Source organism: Rhododendron vialii, chromosome 12a (genome assembly GCF_030253575.1).
Source record: "Rhododendron vialii isolate Sample 1 chromosome 12a, ASM3025357v1".
NCBI lineage: Eukaryota > Viridiplantae > Streptophyta > Magnoliopsida > Ericales > Ericaceae > Rhododendron > Rhododendron vialii.
The window spans coordinates 20,737,758-20,760,248 of record NC_080568.1 but is presented as its reverse complement, the minus strand read 5'-3'; the positions used below and the strand labels follow the sequence as shown (position 1 = coordinate 20,760,248).

Below are 22,491 nucleotides of genomic sequence, written 5' to 3'. Positions count from 1 at the left end.
CCAACTCCTCGTAAAAAAACGATTTATAAAGGCACACCAAAAAGTCTGCCCTTATTTTTAAATTGGGTTTAGTGTGTCATCTACAGTGTATTCTATCCCTCAGAACTTGGCATTACACGATTTTTTTAATGAGAAAATCTTCTTTACGAGGTGCTGTAAACACTGTTTACAACACTTAATCGTGATCGTTCAAAAATGTTTTGAACGGTCAAGATGTCAATAAAACTTTTCCTGGTAAGAATTAATTGTGACAGGTCATAATTAAAAACAAATCTCAATCATTAATTACGCGAATAGACGGCTGAAATTGATTGATACTATAAACACTAAATAGGCTGTTTACAATAGCACCCCTTAGAGATTCTGATTTTCTGGGACGTAACTCATTTTCTTTACAGCTGACCCAGTTTTCCTCACCAACCAACTAATTGAGAGGCGGTAATTGAAAAAACAAAAAACCCAACCAATTGAGTGACAAACAAACCGCCCAAAGGAGGTGTAAAGAGTGGACATGACTCAGAAAAGATATTCCCATCGTCATCTCAAAGCGGAGAGATTCCCCATCAATGGGACCCCTTGATGGGTTTCCCTTTTCTTCTCATTTCTGTTAACGGTTAACCCTGCACCTCTCTCTCTCGCTTTGTAATGTCTTGCCCAACTCACGCGCATCTCAAATAATTTCTTGGATCATAAACCACCATCAAAGCAAATACTTGGCTTGGACTGCCCCAAAAGAGTTTAATAGCACTGAGATGTTTCGAACCTGGTAGTAGAAGTTGCAAACCTCTAAGTCTCAAGCCTTGAAAAGGAGCAACCCCATCTCTCTCTCTCGCGCACGCACAGAGCACTATATATATATAAAACTTTTTACTCATTTGGGGAGATGGGCATCTCAGGAAAGTCGAGGCGGCTATAAAAGAATTAGGCAAAGGTAACTGTCTTATCCACCTTTTTCTTCGTTTCTATTCGGTATCCGGGATTTTTTTTTGTGTGTGTGTGGTAATCTTGGAGTTGTGTTCTGGGTTTGATCAATTGTGGGTTATGGGTTTTGTGTAATAGACTAGTGTGAATGATCTGATGCCATTGTTTTGTGTGTACGTAGCTGGAGTGGGTGAAAAGAAGCAAACGGGGAGTGGACAGAGCAAAGTGGAGGTTGCTGCTTTCCTTGAACGAAATGCCTCTCGAAAAAATCAACTGCTCCGACGGTTCACCCCGGGTTCTGTTGTCCGAGCCCGGCGGTTCAACTGCCGAGGTTTCTCTCTCTCTCTCTCTCTCTCTCTCTCTCTCTCTCTCTCTCCATAGTCATGCGTGCAATGGGGAATTAGGTGTTTGCTGCAGCTTAGCTTTTATCTTTTTCTTTTCGGTACCTGCTTGTTTGGCGCAGCATAGCTTCTGCTTATGGGGTGTAAAGAACAAACTTAATCCAATGATCAAATTTCGATGGTACTTTTTTGGATTATCAGCTTGTTTATGTTTTTTTTGATACCTTAAAGTTCTTTCTATAACTTTATATGATAATCGGAATTAGTCTAGGTGCCCGAAAGCTAGCCTGGACACCCCGGGATGTAAAGAAATACAAGAGATTTGTATGATAATCTATACATAGCATTAACAAGCAGATAATCCAAAAGCTCCATTTTGACGCTTCCGATGTTCAGTTTTACTAGGACCAAATTTTATCATCATCTAAGCTGCAACAAACGTCCATGAATTGGGTCTTCTAATGGTGCAAATCATTAGAAATTGAGTTGAATTGCTTGTTTTCATTTCAATATGAGCTGTATGAAGGGGGCCATGCCATCATCACCAATGGTAGTGAATGTAAAGCAGACCAAGTTGGCTTTTTCTTTTCGGTACCTGCTTGTTTGGCGCAGCATAGCTTCTGCTTATGGGGTGTAAAGAACAAACTTAATCCAATGATCAAATTTTGATAGTACTTTTTTGGATTATCAGCTTGTTTATGTTTTCTTAGACACCTTAAAGTTCTTTCTATAACTTTATATGATAATCAGAATTAGTCGAGGTGCCCGTAAGCTGGTCTGGACACCCTGGGATATAAAGAAATAAAAGAAATTTGTATGATACTCTAATACATACATTAACAAGCTGATAATCCAAAAGCTCCATTTTGACGCTTCCGATGTCCAGTTTTACTAGGACCAAATTTTATCATCATCTAAGCTGCAACAAACGTCCATGAATTGGGTCTTCTAATGGTGCAAATCATTAGAAATTGAGTTGAATTGCTTGTTTTCATTTCAATATGAGCTGTATGAAGGGGGCCATGCCATCATCACCAATGGTAGTGAATGTAAAGCATTGACATTACATGAAAATCCTTAAAATTGATCCAGTCTATCAATTGTAGATCAAAATTGTTTGTTACAAAATTTGGAAGCCCTGTCTTAAGAATGATGGATATGTTTTTTTTTGGGTAAGAAATGATGATGATGATGGATATGTTGCTTTTATCAACTCAAATGCATGACACAATTATTTGTTACAGTAGAGATCGCTACATGTTTCCTATGCTCCATAACTTTAAGGGCTTTGGCGACCATATCTGCTCAGGTTCTTCTCAATGGCGGGCAAATTGTGTCTTGGAAGAATGACCGCGGAGAAGAACTGCTTTTTATGAGCAGCAAGGTAAGCTTTATTTCCCTTTAGTTTTTATTTTATTATTATTTTAACTTCAATTGATGGACATTGATCTAGTTTAAGGGTTATGGATGAATCAATATGCTAGAACATTTTGGTGACAAAAAATATGTGGATTATACATCCACCTATTGTTACCGCACAAATATCCTCAACTAAGTTTTTGAGATACACCGGTTTTGAAAGTTTCCATTTTCTTGCATGACAATTTTCCCTATTTCTAAAAATATCAATGGAAAGCAAGGAACAATGCATAGAAAATGATTAGTTGCTTAGTGACACGATCTTCAACAGTTCTATAACGGTTAGTTTCAAGAGTACTTCACAGAATGGGATCTGAACTCTTGATGGGTTTTGATAGTTACAGCATAAAAACTGTCACGGGACTTGCAATAGAAAAAATAATTCCATAGTCCCCATTTCCAAAAATGTCTATTTTGTTTTCAATTTCCAAACCATTGCATCTTTAACCCAGAGAATTATCTGTTTTAACAACAATCTCTTCAATTGTTCCACACTGCAGGCCAATTGGAAATCATCTAAAGCAATCAGGGGAGGTATATCTGTTTGCTTACCACAGGTTGGCTTTGAGGAATCCTCTTAGACATTTATGTTCTTTGCATCACGAAATCATCCATAGGTGGAGAGTATTTTGATTTCCTTTTTTTTTCTTTGCAGTTTGGCAATCTGGAGTCACTGTTCCACCGGTCTCCAAGGAACAAATTGTGGTCAATAGATAGCTGCCCTTCGCCTTGGGATGCAACTAGCAACCGGTCATCTGTAGATCTCCTTTTCAAGCCCACAGAGGAAGATACTAAAATGTGGCAACGTAGGTATGCTCCGCATGGTGTCTGGAGTCAAGAGAATTACAAGTATGTTGAGGGTTGATCAAACTTAATGATGGCTTTGTGCAGCTTTGAATTGCGACTTCATATTTCCTTGGGCCCAGGCAAGCTAACTTTGGTCCCCCGTCTGAGGAATACTGATAGCAAATCTTTCGCCTTCACATTTTCTATGTGCAACTACTTATCAGTATCTGACATCAGGTTTTGCAATTTGACCCTTGATTTATTTTTTGTATGGAATTCTGACGATGGAAACTGTTTATATTACAATGTTCCTCTTTCTGATGCTAGGAAGTTCCACCTGGCGTGCGTACTCTCTATCACTGCATTTTGGATTCTAAAAATCGGTTATACTATTGACAGCTCACTAGGTTGTCAATAAAGCAAGAAGAATACAAAAACACATAGTTTACAATATACATTTAACACTTTTCAAGGCACTTTAACACATAAAAAACTGTGGTTTTTTTTTGTTATTTTCCTGCCTTATTGACAACCCATTGGGATACTATTAGCATTTTCCCTTGAAATTATTTTGTTGTTAGTTGTTACCCATTTACATGAAAGGATGATAACTTATCAAGGCCTGTTTTGTTTGCAGTGAAGTGCGTGTTGAAGGTTTGGAGACACTTGATTACTTCGATAATTTGTTGAAGAGAAAAAGACTTACGGAACAAGCAGATGCAGTTACTTTTGATGGCGAGGTCTCTCTCTCTCTCTCTCTCTCTCTGGTGGAATTGTGTGCACATGCCTCGTTCATATGCTTATCAATGTGTCCTCCGATTGTGATTGCTCAATAACCCTTTTTTCCTGAACGAACAACCTCCATTATTGACTCTTCTTTTCTGTTGCAATATTTCAATCTATATGGCTGAATGAATTTTCTGTTACTTTTGACATTATCTAGTACTAAGTAAAAAGAGACTATATGTTCATGTATGTTGATAGGTTGACAGGGTTTATTTGCATACGCCGGCAAACATTGCAGTGATAGACCATGAGAAGAAGAGAACCTTTGTACTGCACAAGGAAGGCCTTACCGATGCAGGTCCATATGGCTTTCCAATCTCTAGTCCCTTTTGTGCTTCGTTTCGCAGATCCTTTTGAATGTTTCCCAATACTTGTATCTATCACGTGACACAATACTAACGATTGATCACATTTCATTGCAGTTGTTTGGAATCCTTGGGAAAAAATGGGAAAGGCAATCCCAGATTTAGGGGACCATGATTACAAGAATATGTTGTATGTATGCTCGGCTGCATTTGAAAACCCAATTGTTCTAAAACCTATGGAAGAGTGGAAAGGCCGTCAAGAGCTTTCTGCCGTTTCTTCAAGTTATTGTAGCGGGCAGTTGGATCCTCAAAAGGTTCTTCTCTATGCTAAGCTCGCTCACCCTCAACAATGAACTAAATGAAAGCTTCCTCTCATTACATCCAGTCTCTTCTCCTGTCAAATATTGAGCTTAGTTGCATCTTCTTCTTGTATTAAAGCCACCCTAGCCATGTTTTACTGAAATGGCTGTGGTTGCTGGAAGTATTTAAGTTTGATGGACCGGAAGATCATATTGGGTGTTTAACTTGGTTATGTACATCTTGGCAATGTTTGCCGCAGACAATTGTAACTAGTAAATGGTATCCTTCATCTGGAAACTAGCATCTTTATGTTCATATTTTCGTTCATTGTTCACGAGAAAGAGAATTGGCTTTTCCAAGTTTCAACTGGTAGGTTTGTGGTGGGATTTTAGGTATCAAGTCTTAAGTCCAAACTCCACCTAACTGCAACTATCACGCCAGCAGTTGTGCCGGGCTGAAATAGACCCTTGCACTCTGTGAGTACAATCCTCTGGGGACTGGACGGTTCTTTTAGACCTTTTTGGGACTCTTTTCTAGTGGTCCCAGCGCTCCAGTTCTTGTCGAAGACCCCGGACATGTATGAATCTTTCCACCTATTTTTTGGAGTCCCCAGTTGGCTTCCCCCTTCAGGTAGCTCCCTACATGTTCTGGCCAGTGTTGGTTCCAGCATTATCAGCTTTCAGTTGCAGTTCCAGAGATTGGCTTGGCTCTATTCAGCAGTTGTTTGTGAGCCATCAGTTTGGCCTTCCCTCCATGCTAGAAAGCATTTTGTAAATGTTTCCAAAGAAATTGATCCATACTTTGATGATTGCGCCAAGAGGTGGCAATCTCAACCCACATTTCTTAACCCGCCCAAATCCGCCCACTTATAACCCAACCCAATCCGCCCATATTGTATAATGGGTTGATATGGGTTGAACCCATATCAACCCATATTTACATGGGTTTAGATGGGTTAAAAATGAGTTCAATATGGGTTAGACCTAAAATATCCATTCTTGCAAAAAAGTTAATCGCTTCCTGTACGGGACCAAATTCGGTCTTCTTTATTCACTTCAATCAGATTCCCTTGCAAATCCTCTCTCTCTCTGACTTTTGGAAAGAACTAAACTAAAACAAATCTAGATTTGGCAAGTTAAAATGGGTTAATTTTTTTTTGTATTTGATAATTTTGCGCTAAACTTTTCCGTCATCCATTCGTGCAATCAATTTGCTGAGATTCGTTTTCAATTATGACCGGTCACAATTAATTGGTACCGGTCATAATTGATTTTCAATTCGGATCATCTAAAAACACTTTGGACGTGCGCGGTTGGTCTCCATAAAACCTTCTTTACGGAATAGTTTGCAAATAAGATTTTTTGTTAAAGGATAGAGAAGAAGACTTCAGGTGGGTTTGGATTGTTAAGTCAAAATGATTTTTTTTTTGTTTTTATTCAAATTTTTTTCGTATTTGTTAATTTTGCTTTAAATTTTTGTAACTTATTGATTCGTCTCGTCGAGAGGAATCGGAAAAGTAAATTTTTTTTTTATCGAAACTCAGTTTTTTTTAACGAAAAAGATTATTTTTTTACTTATTTTGTCTTTATTCAAAAATTCATGAGTTTCGATCATAATTTTTTATTTTTTTGATTCCTCTCGTTAAAACGAATTAATAAACTACAAAAGTTTAATGCAAAATAAACAAATACAAAAAAATTTAAATAAAGAAAAAAGAAGTCACTCAATTTTTAATCCAAACGCAACTGAAGCCGGCGTTGGTATACTGGATATTTTAGCTTAGGGAGAAAAGGAACTAGAATGGGTCGGGTCGGATGGGTTTGGACAATAATTTTTTAATTTTTTGATTGTTCTCTTTGAATAGAACCAATAATCGACAAAAAATTGACGCAGAACGTACAAATTGAGTTTTAATCATAAAATTTTACTTTTTTGAATCTCTTTATTGAGACAAAATCAGAGAAAGAAGGGGGGAGGGGGAAGAAAGGGGAAGGGGGCGGGGAAAGGAAAATGGGTCGGGTCGGGCGGGTTTGAGTTTGGCTTGACCCATATTCAATCCGACCTATTTCAATCCGTTTACTTTTGACCTATATTCAACCCGCTCATATTTGACCCATGACCTGTTTCAACCCGTACAGATCCGTCTGTTTGTCACTTCTAATTGCGCCTTTCAACATCAAAATTCACTCTCTGCATGGCCCTAGGATGTTTGACCACCACACTTTTATGGGTTCATACACTTAGTCATAACCTTACGAAATTGAGTGGCGATTAATTGCCATGTCACATGTCGGACGGGCAAGGGGCAACTAATAAATTTCCGTGAATGAGGGGGTAAAGTTAAATTTACACCCACGGGAATGTCGGCCATGATAGCAAGTGGGGTCCTAAAAAGTGGTCTCAGTGCCATGATTTCTCTTGCGCGTGATGCCGTGATCCAACCAACTGCACAGTATAAAGAGGAAGGGGTTTAAGAAAAAGGCAATGGGACTAATGTTGATACTATTAGTTCAGTTTTGAGAGGTGATTTTCGCACTCTCTTTCTCTCGTAACCACACTTCCCTTTTGTTTTAGTGTATGAAATTATCGAAATGTTCTTAAATTTTGTACAAGAATCATTTTATTTAGATAACAACCAAAATGAAATATTGAAAAGTGAAAGGGTGTTTTGATAATTTTGCACACTAAAAACAAAAAAAGGAGTGTGGTTAGTAAAAAGGGAATTGCAGAAATTACTCTTTTTTTTTTTTTGGGGGGGGACAATTCGCAACCCCTTATTTTCGCTATTAGCCAAATAAATTTTTTCAAATAATTACAACATGAGCCCCCAATGCAAAATGTCCTACTTGCCCTTCTAACGTTTTAGACACAACCCATCATCATCTTCCTCTCTTTCCTCAGTCAGTTCACTTCTCCTCCATCTCCATAGCTCGCCATAGCCACCACCACTCGATCAAGAACATCACCGCACCACCGCCACTCCTCTCTCCCTCAGTACAGTAGCCATTGAATCACAACACTGTGACCATTTTGAAAACAATTTCGGTAACTAATTGTCGAAAACATATATATATATATATATATATATACATATACAGTGAGCTTCCTGTAAGAACCTTAAATAGGCTCCTTAAGTGCGGACCTCCTCATTTCTCTCATTTCCCGATTGAATTTCGATGATCCGAGCCGCTCAATGTGATCAGAACGTGATTTTGAGGGTACCCAAGAGAAATCGGCAAAAAAAAAAATGACCGGAAAGGGCTTGATTTGAGCAGTTTTTGTTTGAACCGTTCAATAAAAAACTGTTCGGATGAAGCCCTTCTCGACCATTGTTTTTGATGATTTCTCGCTACTACCCTTAAAATCACGTTCTGATCACATTGAGCGGCTCGGATCATCGAAATTCGATTGGGATCTATGAGGTCCGTACTTAAGCTAAGTAGGGGATCCCTCATAAGAAGGGGACTATATATATATATATATATATATATATATATATATATATATATATATATATATCGGGGCGGTTCCGGAAATACTTAAAAAAACCCTCCAAATCTTAATCTCATAGTTTTCGATCAAATTTTGATGATCTGAGCCGCTCAATATGTTAAGAATGTGATTTTAAGGGTGCCTGAGAGAAACTGACAAAAAAACTAACCGAGAAGGGCTTGATTTGAGCAGTTTTTTATTGAACCGTTCAATAAAGTTCAATAAAAAACTGTTCGGATGAAGCCCTTCCCGGTAATTTTTTTGCTGATTTCTCGCGAGCACCCTTAAAATCACGTTCTGATTACATTGAGCGGTTCGGATCATCAAAATTCGATCAGGAACTTGGGGGTTTTTTTTTTAAGGGTCCCCGGAACCGCCCCGTGTGTATATATATATATATATTTCGGTAAGTAATTGTTGAAAATACATATTCCCCCTGTCCCTTATTTAGAGTTTAATATTCCATTTTGGGTTGTCCCTTAATAAGTGTCTATTTTGTAAAGTTAGTGGGTAAAAGTTGGTGCATTGTCTATTTTATCCCTAAAAGTAGATTCTATTTTGAAAAGTTAGTGAGTAAAAGTGTAATGATGATGAATAAGTAGGGAAAGTGGAGGAAAAAATTGATGTGAAAGGTATAATGATAATGTCTTTTTAATAAGTTGAAGTTACGAAGCAGAACACTTAAAAAGAGACGGAAGGAGTATATAACTTGGTAATTAACTGCTGAATTCTGCTATATACTTCGGTATTAGGTTACCGAAAATTTATTTGACAATATTATATTACTGAAAATTAGAAAAGTCCTCTATATATATACATTTCGGTAATTGATTGCCGAAAACATATAAACATTTCGGTAACTAACTGTCGAAATTATTTAAATATTACGGTATTCAAATGTCGAAAATATTATATTTTTTCGGACCTAAAATGCCGAAAATCTAGTTCAAAAAATTGAAAATTCTGCGTCGAAAAAAACACAGTGCTCGATCGGCTTCCAAGTGGGTTTCGTTTTGAGAGAGAGAAAGAGTAACCTTGAAGAGAGGAGGGGAGGGAGTGGCGGTGGTGGGGCAGTGTTCGAAGCTTTGGTGGTGGTGGCTATGGAGATTTGGTGTTTTGGGAGGAGAGGGATATAATAGGAAGATTTGGAGAAATTAATGGGTTATATGGAGTAAATAAAGGGAAATTAATGGGTTATATAGAGTAAATGAAGGAAGTGGGCTAATGGAGAAAATAAAGAGTTACGAATAATCGCCCCCTTTTTTTTTAGGTAATGCAAGGTTTCTCTGGCCAATTTGCGCGTTCCTTGGACTAACCTTTACAGCTCCTCTCTTTTCACATGTTATGCTTGTGTGAGGTGATCCTACAAATTGCTGTCAATGGAAATCGAAAATGACACTTTAGGTGGGCACAAATCTGTGAGTCTGAGGCCAAGACCACCGGATAATGTTGGTGTTAGTTGCCGATCAATAAAAAAATGTTGGTGTTAGTTAGGTTCTAAAAGTGATCAAATGTAGGTGGGGGTTGATAATTGTCATACCCGTGAGTGTTAGAAAAAGAAAGAAAGAAAAGGAGAAATAGTCTAGAGACATTGCCCATGGCCTTCTCTGGATCTTTATTATTCAAGACTCCTGGCTATGTAAAATGTCTTTGGGCTGAATTTGGACTCTCTCTCTCTCTCTCTCTCTCTCTCTCTCTCTAGCAAGTGTGGACTTGGTGGTAGAGTTGAAGCACATTCCTCAATCTTGATCCTCTCTAGGTAACCTCACAAATCTAAAGTTTTATTTCTGGAACAAATCGTCAAAAAGTGTATATTCATGTATGGTGTGAGTTGTTGTGATTCAATTCAAATTATAACCGGCATTAGAGGTATGTGGAGGCTCTAGAATTTACTCCATCTAAGAGTTGCAAGACATGCCGCGCGATCAAAAACAAAAGAGTTACGAGACACAACTGACTCATTGTTTCTCCTCTTTCTATTGATCTTTGCCGGTACGTACGTACACCTTGGCTTTTTAAGCCTGAGTATATAAATTCATTATGTTCTCGCACAAATGCTTCTGCTTTCTGTTGTCGTTTCTACATTTTTGTGACAGTAATACTCTAACCTGTTCCTAATCTTTAGTCCACTATTTTATTTTTGAATGTTCCAACAACATGTTAGTAGTCCCACTTGAAATATAAAACATCTAAAATTGGTTAGTTTTGAAAACTATCCTCATAAATATCCTTCAAATAAGTCAGAAACAAGGGATAACAAAGGAAGTGGCATCTTGAGATTTGACTTAATCGCTCTTTTTAAAAAGTTGAAATCTTCAAAAGGAACTGTTTGTCTCATTAACATTAAGAAACTGGAGGGAGTATCCAAATCACAACTAGATATTCAAGTTCTCAAACTGTGGAAGCAGTTGGATGCTTAATTGCAGGAGAAACAAGAAACTACAGAAACAAGGATGGAGAATGAATTAGAGAAGAGCAACAAGCATATGAAAAACTCAATGGAGATCAATATCCCATCTGGGACCGAGATGCCCTCACTCACCTCCCCTCCGCCTACTGGCTCGACAGGATTGGCTAGACAGGGAAGCATTACAAAGAACAACAACTGCCTCTGCTCTCCTACAAACCATGCCGGTTCATTCCGGTGCAGGCTTCACCGTACCCCAACCCCTCCTGCCTCGACCCTCACTGGACTACTACGTACCAAGAGCATCGACTCCCCGGCATCATCGCTCAAGGACTCGCACTCCAACAAGGCTAATGACACAAGTGCTCATGAAACTAGTGCTACTACTTGAAGCACAGTAGAGGCTCCCTAACTCTGAGATGTGTATTGAAGTGCTTGTTTTGTTCCTGTGATTATGTTGTAATTACTTCTATATATATATATTTCTAGTTTTCGACATTGATGTCTCTTCTTTTTTGTTGGCATTCATAGTTTTGTATCGCTTCCCTATCACTTCTTGTAGATTGAATAAATTTCTGTAATGACATTGTAATTGCTCCTTCCTTGTTTTTGTGTAGTCTGTGCTGGTTGGCGCGGTTGTTCATTTGTTCTGGATGCTTTTCTGACATGAAATTTCAGCTCTCTGAAGGGAAAGAAAACAAACACTATGCATTTGTTTTACTCATGTCCTTGCATAACAGTCTGATAGAATCAATTCGAAGCATGCTCCAAACGAGTTTAGATAGGAAAAATGAGCAATTGTAGAGGACTTCAACTGCAACAAGAGTTATTCTATGTTTGATCCAAAATAGAGCAACTGTGTCGCGTGGATTTTTAGTTTCTTGAAGAACAAAATCAGACTTCTGCAGCTTCTTCAGTGAGTATGCAGAAGACTGTGGCAATGTTTGTAAAGAGTGTTTAACTTATAACCTATAACTATTGCTGAAAACACGTCTATACATGCCCATGCTCTCTCCGAAGTGTAGAAATATGGCTATCTCAGCATGTAAGATCACTGTTGGACGTCTGTGGATAAAATCGATTGGGGCACACTAGTACGGTAGCATCAATCTCTTAGCAAACAGAAATTTTCAAGACCTTTTCAAAACAAGCATATCGAAAACTTTTTGATTGTTTTGTCCCGTTTGGGCAGTAATTAACCCTGCCTTTGTTACAGACTTCCTATGTGCCAATATTCAGCCATCTAATCCTTCCACAGTTTTTCGAGGGTTTGGTTGCATTTAGATTGTCCAAAATGCTGGACTTGTATTTGATTTGTGTTCAAGGTGTTGTATCATTGGTCATTGAACAAAAGGATCATTGCACTGATTAACCAGGTTTCTTGTTGTGTGACCACGCACCACAGGACATTTCTGGCAGTTTGCAGAACAATATATCACGTTTGTTCCTAGTGACACAGCGGCAAAAGTGAAAACGAGACTGGACATCCTTAGAGTAGACGAAAGAGGCTTCTCGTTTAGAAAAATAACAAATCTTCCCCGGCCTTTGATTTCAGCGCCGTTTGGATTCTTGACACTCCCAACTCTTCGGCTGCTTGTTCTACATCACGTAAGGGATTAGGTAAAGAAATCCTGTGAGTATATTATGTTTATTACAATGCCACAATTACAAGGCCACTCACTAAACAATGGGATGTACAGAACATCTTGATTCACTGCTCAACGGTTCCATGTGGTTCTAGTATCAGCAATGCAGTGCAACAAAATTTACAGCTGAATAAAGAAAGCAACCTCAGATTTAACAGAGACGATTACAAAGAAAGTTCCTACTCGGTTTCCACAAAGCGAGGTTCCTCAAGAGATTTTCTCCTCAGGTCTCTCGAAAAACTTGTTCTTATTAGCATAGCCTACAACAACAATCCACACTAACTTTTACTCCCCTAAACCACAAGGCCTAATGCAAAAACAAAATACACCAAAATTACTGACAATTTTTTTCTCCTGCACTTCTATTAATGGACCACAACTTACTCAGCATCCTTTTAGGTCCAGTGGGAAGCGAACAAACGGCCTTGACTTTAGAATTATTTCCAATTTCATTGGTGTAATTGTCTTCCAAATCCTCGTCTTCAGCTAGCTTCATCCTCAAAGTTGCAAGCTTTGATTTTGGCGATTTGAGACCTGTAACGCTCCACTGGTCCTCCGGTGCAACTGCAGTCGCGTTTGTACTTAATGATGATGTGGGTTTTCTTGGGTCACCATTTTGAGCAAAAAGTGCCTTAATGTTGCTAGGAAGCTCAGTTACTGGACCACCGGCTGTGGCAATTCTAGCTTGGTCAAAGAAGAGGACTTGAACCACCACCCTCAGTGGGAGTAGCTCGTTTTGAGCTGCATGCGTGCAAGCTTCCATTGATAATTTCTTGCAGTCTAGGATTTTGCACAAACGCTTTCTTTCGCTTTTGTTAAGATCCGGGTGTGCCTGGATATTTTTAGGAACAATAAGTGGTGTCACTTTTATACGTTCAAATTCTACATTTTTCAACATGTTCTAGAGTTGAACACCGACAAAATGTAACACAGAGCATAAGATTTAGAGACAATTCAATGTGCGACATTGCAAAGTTGGAAAATCAAAATGACGGCATGTCTGTATGTATATATGTTAATATTGACTTATTTCTTGCATGGCTCGAAAATATTTAATTGAATGGCCAAATTTGCGATAAGTGGAAGTATGGTAAAAGTCAAGTACCGACAATATCAAACTAATCGTTTACCAAATACATTACCTAACATCAAGTGATTTGACACTCGAGCTTGTGAACTAAATTGCGCCAGAAAAATGTTGACAAACAGCCTAGTCCTAATTACTACCAAATTACCAATCCCTGAATATGACTGCGATAAGAAGGTCAAGGGAGCAGGTTATCTACTAAAATGACCATGACGAACATCCTAATTTCTAACCTCTGAATTTGTCAAGCGAGAATTTTTTAGAAACCAAGTAGAATCTGAAAGAAATTACCTAATGTTTTAAGAAAAAAGCCATGAAACAAAATTAAGAAGTGATCGAAACATAATTGCGTATTTACTTACCTTGAGATAAATGTCAATTGCTCTGTATAGATCATCATGATCAACCCTTGCAAAATCCGGTACAGCTTCAGTCACCGCAATGAACTTGGACAACGGCAAATTCACATCTCTTGCTATCTCTTGAAGATACCCATCCACAAGTCTCCCCACCTTAAGTTTTGAACTATGAGACGCAGAAGAAGACCTTCTACTCTCCTGAAACTCAAATTTGATGTTCTCTGCGGACCTAGACCTCCTCCTCCTCTCAAAACCATTCTTTCCCCTGGTGGGACTAATCGGCGGACTCTGCCCTTGTAACGTGAATTGCTCCAATATGGTCAGCACTATATCCACATCATATAGTGTACTATCTTTTGTGGGTATCAACAAGTCACTCACTTTTGCTTCATCTAACTGAATCCCAACTCTCCTAGCCAACTCCATCTTAGAAGAAGATGAGGCATTAACTAGATTGGCTGCTTTCAAAAGTTTAAGCAAGAAACTACTGGAAACAGCTCCTCTTTCTGCTGGGAGTAAGCTTATAATTGATTCCAAAAGAAGCCTATGCTTTGATCTTAAATCCCCAACAACAGAATCCGAACCCATGTCCGATTCTAAATCTTTATTGACATTTGAGTCTTTGGGTACATTTGGTAGCCATCTAGATGCATAAATCCTTAACGCGTCTCCGATAAGGTTAGAGGGTATCTTCCCACCAGATTTGATAGCTATTAGAGTTCTCCAAAAAAGATCAATGCTCAATTCCACTAAATCTTCAGCCCACCACCCTTTAGCCTTATGTCTGTGGCTCTCTCCTCCGTTACAAGACACGTCATCTCTCCCTCTCCGCGAATGATTATGTGACAAGTTTACCCTTGAGGGCTGGGCTATGATTTTTGCAGAAATGGCTTCAATGCATCTGCTTGTGATATCGAGGTCCTCGGACCATGAGGGGAATGACTTGGTGCTTTGTAATGTCACGATTGAGTCCTTCCACCCTTGAAGTATACAAGAGTTGAAGAAAACCTCAAGTTTGTACATCAGGTTTCCCTTCTCAACATCTTCTGTCATCTGGAGGTACTCGGCAGCACATCGTGCTGATACTATGTTGTAGGCACTTATTGTGATGGTGATGCCATAGCAAAACTTTGCACACAATTCGAACGCCTCGATTCCACCGGGGAAATCCGGGAGTTGGACTATCTGGTACTGTTGGGAATCGGGGCTTTCGGAGCACAGCCTCTGGAGGCGCAAGCACTTGGAAAGAAGGGGAAACTGCATACCCAAAAACTCAAAACTTGTCAAATTCAAGAAATCGCGAAACATCAACCAAATGAATTGAATCACTTGTCGAAAGTTAATTTTTTTTTTTTTTTTGAACGGCACTTGTCAAAAGTTCTTACCACAAAAGGGTGGAATTTTATGAAAAATGAAAGATGAAACTGCATACCCAAACCTCAAAATTACAAAACATGACCTAAAAACTCAAAATTTGGCAAAACCCGGATACAGTTTCGTCATCAACTCGATTAAATCAGTAGTACCTCTAGAGTCCACTTCGTCCCCAAAAACATCATCCAAATGACTTGAATCACTTGATGTCCCATCATTAATACAACAAAAGGGAGGAATTTTCATGAAAAGAAAAACGCGGAGGGAAAATTTACCTTGTGAAGCAGATATCTACTTCCCTTAACTTGAACTATGAGATCACTGGAGACTTCTGAGGAGATTGACCTGCAAGTATTATTAGCAAAAGGAAACCCTTTAATTGTTACATTCTTCTTTCATATTATGCATAAATAAAATATTACTCCTACTATACACAGAAAAATTAGGTACTATATATAAAGTAGAAAAGAGAAAATATATTTCCAGTTAACTACTTACCTTACTGAATCAGAAGTGTAGAAAGTATCCGGCCGAGAACCAAGTTTCATATACTTCATATTAGTCTTTCAATTTCCTCTTTCTTTTCTTTTTTTGGTTAAAAGATAAGCCTGAGAGGAGTAGAACCAGAAGAATCCTACCCCGTGACTGAACAAAGTGAATTTTTAGACCACAGTTAAGAACACTCCCTCAGTAACCCAATACGACAGAATGAATATCAAACCAACAAAGAGAGGACCTCTGCAGATGGAGAGAGAGAGAGAGAGAGAGAGGTTTTGTGGGTGTCTGGTTTACCAGTGTGTGAGTGTCATATATAAAAACTATAATAGGTCAGAATGACAGATACCCAGGATATCAAGACACTCAAAAATCTATGTCATCTCAGTCAAATTATAGACCCCCCCATTCGATATAGACGTACAAACAAAAATCAAAGGCGCACCAGTCCCATCACTATCATAAATATACCCATATATGCCAATCAATCAAAACTTTATAAAAACCAACCACAAAGATAAAAATAAATTATAAAAAAAAAAAAACAGTGGAAAGCTCTGTTAACTACCGAGCATTACTCAAAGTAGTAATAGACAGAGTCACAGACGCAATTTCTCCTTAAAGAAGTCTTGGGATTGTGTGATACTGGTTAGTATTTAAAAAATTAGCTGCCAATCATTTGCCGGGGAAAAACCAAAAACTGTGCCGTTTTTTGCTGGTGAAAGTTTTGTGGTGGTGAAAGTCGAGAAAGAGAGAAATGGGTTCATGCTAGCGTGCAGGGAGTAAGAGAAAGGGGAAGCCCTCGTGCTTATCCTAAGCCCACCTGCGTCCTTCTCTGTCATCATTGCGCTGGCCAATTGCAGTATAGCAGTAAACTAACTATTTCTCCGTAGTTCAACGAAACTTTCTCAGCTATTCACATGGAAGGTGAGAATTCGATTTTCGTTAAGAGCGGGACTGTTTGGTATAGTAGTTGATGTATTTTGGATTTGTCTACTCATATGCCACTTAGCGTTACCTCTTTTTCATCCCGGTAGAAGTAGGTAGACATCTATAGTGAAGAAAAAAAACTAACTATTCCTCTCTAAACTGTTCACCCCCGGATTATTTTAGTCAAAAGCTATTTTACACTCAACATCATACGCCGCTTTATTGCTACATTAACTTTGGCAAGCAAAGACGAGTCCAGCTCCTCTCCAATCCCTTCAAATGGATTAGAGAGAACAATTCCTGTTTGATTTTTTTTTTTTACAATCTCACTTCAATAATTGAGATCGTTCATTTTGTTTAGTTGGTTGAGGACATCGAGTATATCAAATATAAAGTTTATTGGACATCATCTGGTATGATTTTGAAACACATTCGAAACAAATTTATTGGGCAAAGAATAAGATTGCAACACTGGAACAATACTCATTTCTATTATTTTTTTTCCATATAAATGTGTTTCAAAATCATATCAAACAATAATCAATCAATTTGATTTGTTGCATGCTTGATGTTCTCAATGAATTTAAAATTATGAATGGTCTTGAACATTAAAATAGGATTGGGGAAAAAAAATCCAGGCCTAAATTGGAGAGATTTTTCTCTCCAATTCATTTGAAGCGATTGGAAAGGAGTTGGACTAAGTGAAGAGACCCAAAAAGGACAACTGCTATGTTGGCTAACTTTGGGGGGGTTTTTCGTCGTCATGGAGGTGGGGATATGGTTACTACATGTGGTATGGTGGTGGAAAAGATGGTGATTGTTGGTGCAAAAATTGGAACCTTCAAAAATTGGAGCCTTCTGAAACTTGAACAAACTGATGGAAACCGCTTTGAGTCACGTTACGTCGTCGCTTTCCGAAAACAGTATTCGCCCCCACCAATTGGTGTGCACCGAGTTACAGCGAATCTGTTCTGAGGATAAAACGAAGCCCGATCAATGATCTTCTGCCTGCGTCCGCACAAACGAAGGACAGACAGAATACCGGGCCTAAGAGAATCAATTGAACCAAGGACTGTTAATTCCGTTTCTGCAGAATAACGGAATAACAGTATAGAAACAACGAGACAGAGAAGCAGGAGAGTTTCTGGATATTTTTTTTGGTGTATCGAATGACTTAACCACTGGCCTATTTATAGACTTATAGGCACCCTTACGTGAAAGGTTGTGTCTTTTGTAAACACACATTAGAACGGGTATGTCTTTTGAAGACAATTAATTATGAGAAAGGATCATGCCTTTTAGTAGGCACCTTTTCATGCAAACAATTAATTAGGAAGGGTCATGCCTCTTAGAGGCACCCCCATGTATCACATCCCTTCCTAACAATCACACCCCATTCTAATAATCACACCCTAAGTGAATAGGTGTTATAACTATTCACGTAAAGTCATACCCCATGTGAAAAGGTGTCGTACCTTTTCACAAATAACCTCTCGCAACCTTTTATTTTGAAAACATCTCCAACAATCCCCCACCATTTTCGAAATAAAGAAAAAAGCTTTCTTGGTTCCTTTGAAAAGACTTGTGCATCAATGAAGGTGTCTCATGACTTGAACCATTCACCTAGTGAAAACACATCAAAGTTAGTCGGAAAGCATAGTAGACTTGTCTTTGAACTAGCGATCCTTAAATGACTAACTGGACATGTCTCACGCACGCATCTTGCTTGACTCAGGTATTCAAATTTGCCGACACGTGGTTTGGCCGTGTGTCTTTATCCTGAATTTCATGAGCGCTCTAAAGTCCTAGCCCTTGAACCCATAGAAGGCGGCACCACCTTCACACTCATATAGGTAGACTTTGAAAGTGCCCTTGTAACTACAGCACTTGAAACCTAACAAACCGTTAGAAGTCTATTAAAAGCTAAGTAGCTTAACCTCCATGTTTACATTACAGGTACCAAGCATTTACCATGGGATGGATAAAATCGGAAAATGCTTGCAACCACAACTTATGGTGTACTTTGCTCATTGAACCCAAGACTTGATGTTATTTAAGCGTTGAGTCGAGTTTCCACCAAGAGTGATTAGATTTCAATGGGCTTGAGTCCCATCCCCTGTGATGTTCTCCACATCAAATACTTTGCAAGACCTTTTGTTAAAGGATCAGCCAAGTTTTGACTTGATTTTACATAATCAATGGTTATCACCCCATCTGTAATCAAGTTCCTCACATAGCTATGTCGAAGTCCTATATGCCTGGACTTTCCATTATACACCTGGCTATAAGCCCGTGATAGAGTCGACTGACTATCACAATGCAAAGATATAGGTGGCATAGGTTTTGGCCACATGGGTATCTCCCATAACATACTTCTCAGCCATTCTGCCTCTTTGCTCCCTGCTGCTAGTGCTACAAACTCAGCTGCCATAGTTGAGTCTGTAATGAGACTTTGTTTCTTAGATCCCCAAGAAACTGCTCCTCCACCAAGTGTGAAGACCCATCCACTTGTTGACAAGTGATCTTCATTCTCGGCTATCCAACTAGCATCAGAATATCCTTCTAGAACCGAAGGATAACCACTATAAACTATCCCATAGTCTATAGTTTTCTTTAGATACCTCAATACCCGATTAACTGCGTGCCAATGGACATCGCTCGGATTATGTGTGTACCTACTTAGTTTCCCCATTGCGTATGCAATATCTGGTCTTGTGCAAGTCATGGCATACATCAAGCTTCCTGTCACTCTAGAATATTCTAGTTGTGAAATTGCTCTACTAGTATTAGGATAGAACTTAACATGTGGATCAAATGGTGTAGAAATTGGCGTGCAATCAAAGTGATTAAACTTCTTTAGAACTTTCTCAATGTAATGAGATTGACTAAGGATTAAATTTCCTTCTTGTCTCTTAATTTTGATTCCCAGAATTACATCAGCAACACCCATATCCTTCATACTAAAACTAGATGAAAGGATATCCTTTGTACTTTGAATGCTTTCTAGATCAGTCCCAAAGATAAGCATATCATCCACGTACAAACATATGATTACACCTCGATTACCACTAAATTTACTATATACGCATTTATCAGACTGGTGTATCCTAAACCCGTTGGATACAATTACCTTATCAAACTTTTCATGCCACTGTTTAGGTGCTTGTTTAAGACCGTAAAGAGACTTAACAAGTTTGCATACTTTGTGTTCTTGACCTTGCACAACAAAACCCTCCGGTTGCTCCATATAAATCTCTTCATCCAACTCACCATTTAGGAATGCAGTCTTAACATCCATTTGGTGAATCTCAAGTTTATAAATGGAAGTCAACGCAATTAGTACTCTAATTGTAGAGATCCTTGCCACCGGAGCATAAGTATCGAAATAATCAATACCATCTTTTTGCGTAAAGCCCTTGGCAACCAACCGTGCCTTGAACTTGTCGATTGTACCATCGACCCTCATTTTCTTCTTGAAAATCCATTTGCAGCCAATGGCTTTGGAACCCGGAGGCAAATTAGCAAGAACCCAGGTATTATTACCCATAATAGAATCCATTTCATCCTGGATTGCTTCTTTCCAGAAAGCATAATCTTGTGATTTCATAGCCTCCCCGATGGTCAAGGGATCCGATTCCACATGAAGCGAAATCATGAAATAATTATCTGCAGTCTCTCTAGTTCCTTCAACTAGATAAACTATGAAGTCAGGACCAAATGACTTAGCAACTTGAGCCCTTTTGCTTCTCCTAAGTCCGTCATGTTCCGTAGGTTCCGCCTCTATGTCAGACTCCACAGAGTCTGGCTCATTCTCTTGATTAGGCACCTTTGGAATAGATACGAACCTATTCTCATAAAATACTGCATCACGTGATTCAATAATGGTGTTTACTCCAACTGAATCATTTGGCTCAAAAACCAGAAACCGATATGCTTTACTATGTAAAGCATAACCAATGAATATGCATTCAATTCCTTTTTCACCCAACTTCTTCCTTTTGGGTATCGGCAATCTAACAATCGCTCTACATTCCCAAGTTTTGAAATAACTTAGGTTCGGTTTCTTTCTTTTCCATAACTCATAAGGAGTTATATTAGACTTTTTGAGAGGCACCCTATTCAAAATATAAGCAGCGGTAAGTATGGCGTCGCCCCACATACCACTACTTAATCCTGAATTGCTAAGCATAGCATTAACCATCTCAGTCAAAGTTCGATTCTTTCTTTCAGCGACTCCATTTTGTTGTGGAGTATATGGTGTAGTTTTCTCATGAATGATCCCAACTGATTCACAGTAATCAGGGAAATGGTATTCACCACCCCTATCAGACCTTAAACGTTTTATCTTTGTTCCACATTGATTTTCAACTTCGGTTTTGAAAGCAATAAACTTCTCAAGAACTTCATCTTTTGAATGCAATAGATACACATAGCAATATTTGGAATAGTCATCTATGAAAGTTACAAAATATTCCTTACCTCCTCTAGTTGGAGTTCTATGCATGTCACATACATCACTATGAACAAGTTCTAACAGAGTAGTTGTTCTTTCAATTTTAGGAAATGGAACTCTGGTTATTTTAGTAAGTGAACACACTTTGCATTTATCAACCATATCAACATCATATTTAGGTATCAAATCTAATTTAACCATAGTATCCATTTTCCTAGTATTAACATGCCCCAACCGATTATGCCACAAAGAAAGAGAGTCAATCAAGTAAGCAGAAATAGCAACTGTGTTATTAATGTTAAGCTTGAACATGCCCTCGTACAAATAGCCTTTCCCAACAAAAGTACCACTCTTAGACAGAACAAATTTGCCTGACTCAAACACTAACTTGAAACCATGCTTATTAAGCAGGCTTCCAGATACAAGGTTTTTCCTAACTTCTGGTACATAGTAAACATCAGTCAGAGTCAGAATCTTCCCAGAAGTGAACTCTAAGTCCACTTTTCCTTTGCCTTTGATAAGAGCAGTTGATGAATTACCCATGTAAAGTACTGTACCATCTTCAACCGATTCATAGTCGGTGAAGAACCTCTTATCATTGCACACATGCTTTGTTGCCCCTGAGTCGATCCACCAGTTACTAGCATCCTCGAGAACATTAATCTCGGATATGACAGCCACAAAGTTATTCTTTGAACTCGATGCCCCTGGATCATTCTTCTTGTTGGACGTGCAGTCCTTCTTGAAGTGTCCTGGTTGACCGCAACGCCAACATACAACTTTTGGCTTTTTTCCTTTTGGTTCATCACCACGGTCATCGCCCTTTCGGGCTTTCTGCTTCTGTTTACCTTTACCCTTGTTGGTATTCTTTACTCCCTCCACTACATGGATCTTGGAGATATTATCTCCAAGTTCCTCCTTTTCTTGACGCTTTGACTCTTCTTCCACCCGTAGATGGACAGCCAATTGTTCCAACGTAAGATCCTCAGTTTTGTGTTTAAGAGTTTTCTTATACTTTTTCCAGGAGGGAGGAAGTTTATCAATCACAGACGACACTATGATCGATTCATCCATGTTCATGTTCTTAACCTTGGACTGATTTAAGATACGCTGAATTTCATGCAACTGATCAATCACAGACTTGTTATCAATCATTTTGTAGTTCATAAATTGACTAACCAGAAATTTCTTACTTGTTGCATCTTCAGTCAAATACCTCCCTTCCAAGGAATCCCACATCTCCTTTGCAGTCTCCGTATCCGAATACACATCGAACAGAGCGTCCGAAAGTGCATTTAGAATATGACCCTTACAAATGTAGTCATCACTTTCAAACTTCTTCCTCACACGAGCCTCCTCCAATGTTTCATTTTCATTCTCCTCCGGAAAG

At 38.7% G+C, this 22,491-nt stretch overlaps 2 protein-coding genes and 1 long non-coding RNA gene across 6 annotated transcripts; 2 read left to right on the top strand and 1 right to left on the bottom strand.

Annotated features, from left to right (window-relative positions):
• Positions 1-577: 577 nt before the first annotated feature.
• On the top strand, positions 578-5,173 carry LOC131311536 (putative glucose-6-phosphate 1-epimerase). 4 transcript variants are annotated; one of them, XM_058339033.1, is made up of 9 exons: positions 578-931; positions 1,103-1,252; positions 2,572-2,646; positions 3,182-3,238; positions 3,337-3,491; positions 3,573-3,704; positions 4,105-4,207; positions 4,452-4,551; positions 4,676-5,173. In XM_058339033.1, exons 2-9 carry the CDS (start codon positions 1,175-1,177, stop codon positions 4,909-4,911), a joined length of 936 nt encoding a protein of 311 aa, XP_058195016.1. In that variant the 5' UTR covers positions 578-931; positions 1,103-1,174; the 3' UTR covers positions 4,912-5,173. The 4 variants fall into 4 exon arrangements, with proteins under 4 accessions (XP_058195016.1, XP_058195017.1, XP_058195014.1 ...); XM_058339034.1 differs by having other exon boundaries at positions 883-931; positions 2,507-2,646; XM_058339031.1 differs by lacking the exon at positions 578-931 and having other exon boundaries at positions 948-1,252; positions 2,507-2,646.
• A 4,658-nt stretch (positions 5,174-9,831) lies between these two features.
• On the top strand, positions 9,832-11,359 carry LOC131310650 (uncharacterized). The gene is made up of 2 exons (XR_009195285.1): positions 9,832-10,109; positions 10,759-11,359. It is a non-coding gene; the product is annotated as an uncharacterized LOC131310650 (long non-coding RNA).
• A 1,175-nt stretch (positions 11,360-12,534) lies between these two features.
• Positions 12,535-16,081, bottom strand: LOC131310649 (BTB/POZ domain-containing protein At1g67900-like). The gene is made up of 4 exons (XM_058337795.1): positions 15,722-16,081; positions 15,499-15,568; positions 13,853-15,106; positions 12,535-13,235 (listed from the first exon to the last, which is right to left on the bottom strand). The coding sequence occupies exons 1-4, from the start codon at positions 15,778-15,780 to the stop codon at positions 12,738-12,740; spliced, it is 1,881 nt and encodes a 626-aa protein (XP_058193778.1). The 5' UTR covers positions 15,781-16,081; the 3' UTR covers positions 12,535-12,737.
• Between the last annotated feature and the right edge of the window lie 6,410 nt (positions 16,082-22,491).

What these genes read in the sequence shown, in the direction of transcription:
- LOC131310649 (XM_058337795.1), bottom strand. Translation starts at nt 15,780, where the DNA reads ATGAAGTATATGAAACTTGGTTCTCGGCCGGATACTTTCTACACTTCT. An exon ending in TACACTTCTGATTCAGTAAG is followed by an intron (nt 15,569 to 15,721) that starts GTAAGTAGTTAA and finishes TAATACTTGCAG; the next exon opens with GTCAATCTCCTCAGAAGTCT. An exon ending in CAATTGACATTTATCTCAAG is followed by an intron (nt 13,236 to 13,852) that starts GTAAGTAAATAC and finishes AAAAATATCCAG; the next exon opens with GCACACCCGGATCTTAACAA.
- LOC131311536 (XM_058339031.1), top strand. Translation starts at nt 1,078, where the DNA reads ATGCCATTGTTTTGTGTGTACGTAGCTGGAGTGGGTGAAAAGAAGCAA. An exon ending in CCGGCGGTTCAACTGCCGAG is followed by an intron (nt 1,253 to 2,506) that starts GTTTCTCTCTCT and finishes TATTTGTTACAG; the next exon opens with TAGAGATCGCTACATGTTTC. An exon ending in TATCTGTTTGCTTACCACAG is followed by an intron (nt 3,239 to 3,336) that starts GTTGGCTTTGAG and finishes TTTTCTTTGCAG; the next exon opens with TTTGGCAATCTGGAGTCACT.